Source organism: Lactuca saligna, chromosome 3 (genome assembly GCF_052625555.1).
Source record: "Lactuca saligna cultivar CGN05327 chromosome 3, ASM5262555v1, whole genome shotgun sequence".
Taxonomy (NCBI): Eukaryota; Viridiplantae; Streptophyta; class Magnoliopsida; order Asterales; family Asteraceae; genus Lactuca; species Lactuca saligna.
In genome coordinates this window covers 175,873,413-175,876,207 of record NC_136419.1, presented here as the reverse complement: position 1 = coordinate 175,876,207, position 2,795 = coordinate 175,873,413, and the positions used below count along the sequence as shown (strand labels likewise).

The window sequence follows — 2,795 nt, the reverse complement described above, 5'->3', positions numbered from 1 at the left end:
AGGAGCTCACAGTATAAATAGACCCATAGGGTTGAGGAAATCGGACACTCTTGTGATTGGAGAAACCCTTGAGCCGATTTCCCTCTTGCTGATCTCTCTCAAATCATCTTCTTGCTAGTTGGTGTTTGTATGCAATTAGAGGAGTGACATTTGTGACTCTAAGCTCCAAGAAGAAGATGGTTTCAAGCAAGTAACTCAAGGTATTATTCTAGATATGTTTTCATATGATTTTTATTGTTAGTTTAGATTAGATCTAGCCACGAAAGTCTTGGATATGTTGCATGTTCAAATAGTGAAACCTACATCCAAGCTATACGGTTGTATGTGCACATAGGGAAAGTTCTTATGTCTAAAACCCATCAATTTTCACTCATTCTGTTCCTTTGTCTGCATTTCATTCCATTCCAACTTGTTTAATTTTAATTCCAAATTAATTTCTTATAGAAGAAAAAAACATTAGATCTTCAGCAAACCTATCTAATATTAGTAAGCAGCTTCATATGTTCTTCAAGCATAACTTCTTTAACATCATCAATACCACATTTTTTCACAAGCATTTCAAGCAGCGACTTCACCTGTAACAACATATCATCATCCATTCGATTTATTATATTTCAGTAACAATTTATCACAAGATATAAATCCAGATCTTTCACTAACCTTTGCTATAAAATGACTCTTGTTCGTACTCTGCCAGCTCAGCAGACCCTCCACCATGCCCTTCATATGCATTTGCAACCCTTGAGCTTGTGATTTTGCAAGTAATACCTTGATCAGGCCTAAATTTGCCTGCACCAATAACAACCACACTATTAGCCAATTAATATAAAAAATTAATAACAAAGAATACTTACTTTAATTATCTCTCTGGTTTTTCTTTTAATAAGAAGAAAAGAGGATGGAAGAACACTAAAAGCAGTGGATACAAGATCAGTAAACTCATAAGTCAATTGAGTTATGCCTTTAACCGCTAAGCCACCTGCTACATGTACCAAAATTAAAAGAGAAAACCTATGGGGACAGAATTGCAACAATCATCTATATTTCGACAATCTCCAACCCATCTCCATTTTTCCCATAAATGGAGCAAAAAATGGAGTAAATAGTGTTTCATCTCCAAGCCTACTTCATTTTCTACCCCAAAAAGTATATTCCTAGAATATTCCATTTTTATAACTTATATGTATTGTCAAATACACCCCTCTACTAATTAAACTCTATATTTATGATTAACTAATATAAATTAGTATATAACATAATATTATAAATATTAAATATTGCATTTAAATTATAATTAATAGATAAAATAAACAAAAAATGTATAAAATAAAAATGAGAGGGTCTAAAATTGACAAACAAACTTCACCTCTAGTTTTGGAGATATGAATAGTATTCCCCCATATACGGGGGAATACCATATCTCCAAAAATGGAGGTGAAAATGGGGCAGTTTTGGAGAAGAATGGGGAAGAAATAGGGGAAGAAATGGAGTTTAGGGGTGGGTTACCGTTGACTATCAAAGATGAGCTCATACAAAATCAATGAGATTGGCAAATTTTAACCACAATTTCATTACCGATATACATTTACACAGAAATACACAAAAATACACATACCGATACACAATAATGCGCAAACAGATACATACAAAAGCTTTGATTTGGGTAGAATGGAGGTGGAGTGCGAGTTGCCACTGGAACGGGTGCTTGTAAATAGGGCATGCGTCTTCTCCGCCTATTAGAAAGAAATAAAGTCCACGAACCAATGGTGGTTCATAATTAACTTCATCTAAGTTAAAATGCTTCCTTCAATTTGATAATTTATTCTATCAATTTGTATTATCAGGGAAAGAGAGAGTCCATGGAAAGAATTGAGATCGAGCCGTTGTGAGAATTTTCAAAGATGGGGCTGAAGGAGAAGAGAATGTGCAAAGATGGAAAAGAAACTCACAGCCCTAAACCTTCGATGTCTTTTTTGGTGGTTTGGTGTTGTCTATAGCTACCACCGACTTCGTCGAACATTGCAAGAGCACTCGTGTAGTGATACCCTAAATTGCCGGGTCTCTAAAAGTTAGAAAAAGAGTGTGATTTTGATGGAACCCTAGCTTTCTGTTGATTCTTCTAAGGTTTTAGGCTAGTAGAAGATGAGAATAAGGTGGGGGTTTTAATATTTTGGGATTTGATTTCCCTCCTTATCTATTAGAGATGGAGACCGCGCGTTTAATGAAAACTTTATAAAACGAAATGCTTAGACGACATGCCTTTTATGCTGAGTGCGTTTTGTGTTTTTTTTTACACTAATTTTAATGGTACATAACAATGGGTGTCCTAAATCCTTTAAATTTTAGAAGAGATGACATTGTTTCTAGGACACACGATTTTTTGTATCATAAATTACCATGTGTCATGGTTCGCGTGTCATTAAAGGCCTATATTCTACTAGTGTTATAGATAGCAATCCATACAACGAGCGGACAAATCCATCAACAGTGGACACTGAATCTCAATGACCAAAACTCCTCTTGACCCTATCTTTGGCATTCCCGAAAGGAACCATCGGCTACAACAGATTCCTTGTCCAACAGATTCCTGCCGTGAAGACAACCCATGTAGTCTTGAAGACATAGTTCTAATGACGACTTGCTCTAAATTCCTTTCTTGACCAAATCTTGAACAATATCTCGCATATTCGATCTGTAGATTCATGTGACCCATTTTGCATCAAGGAAAAGATATTTCATCGTTCTTGCAATAACGGTGCATATGCCCTATTTCTCCTCACTTGAAGCATCTAAAC

At 35.5% G+C, this 2,795-nt stretch overlaps 1 protein-coding gene across 1 annotated transcript; it reads right to left on the bottom strand.

Moving 5' to 3' along the window:
* Positions 1-473: 473 nt before the first annotated feature.
* LOC145036193 (uncharacterized) lies at positions 474-1,070 on the bottom strand. The gene is made up of 4 exons (XM_078984658.1): positions 1,061-1,070; positions 855-979; positions 661-789; positions 474-575 (listed from the first exon to the last, which is right to left on the bottom strand). The coding sequence occupies exons 1-4, from the start codon at positions 1,068-1,070 to the stop codon at positions 474-476; spliced, it is 366 nt and encodes a 121-aa protein (XP_078840784.1).
* Between the last annotated feature and the right edge of the window lie 1,725 nt (positions 1,071-2,795).

Coding starts and splice junctions, on each gene's coding strand:
- LOC145036193 (XM_078984658.1), bottom strand. Junction 790..854: donor AAACCAGAGAGATAATTAAA/GTAAGTATTCTT, acceptor TTATTGGTGCAG/GCAAATTTAGGCCTGATCAA. Junction 576..660: donor AGAGTCATTTTATAGCAAAG/GTTAGTGAAAGA, acceptor ATGTTGTTACAG/GTGAAGTCGCTGCTTGAAAT.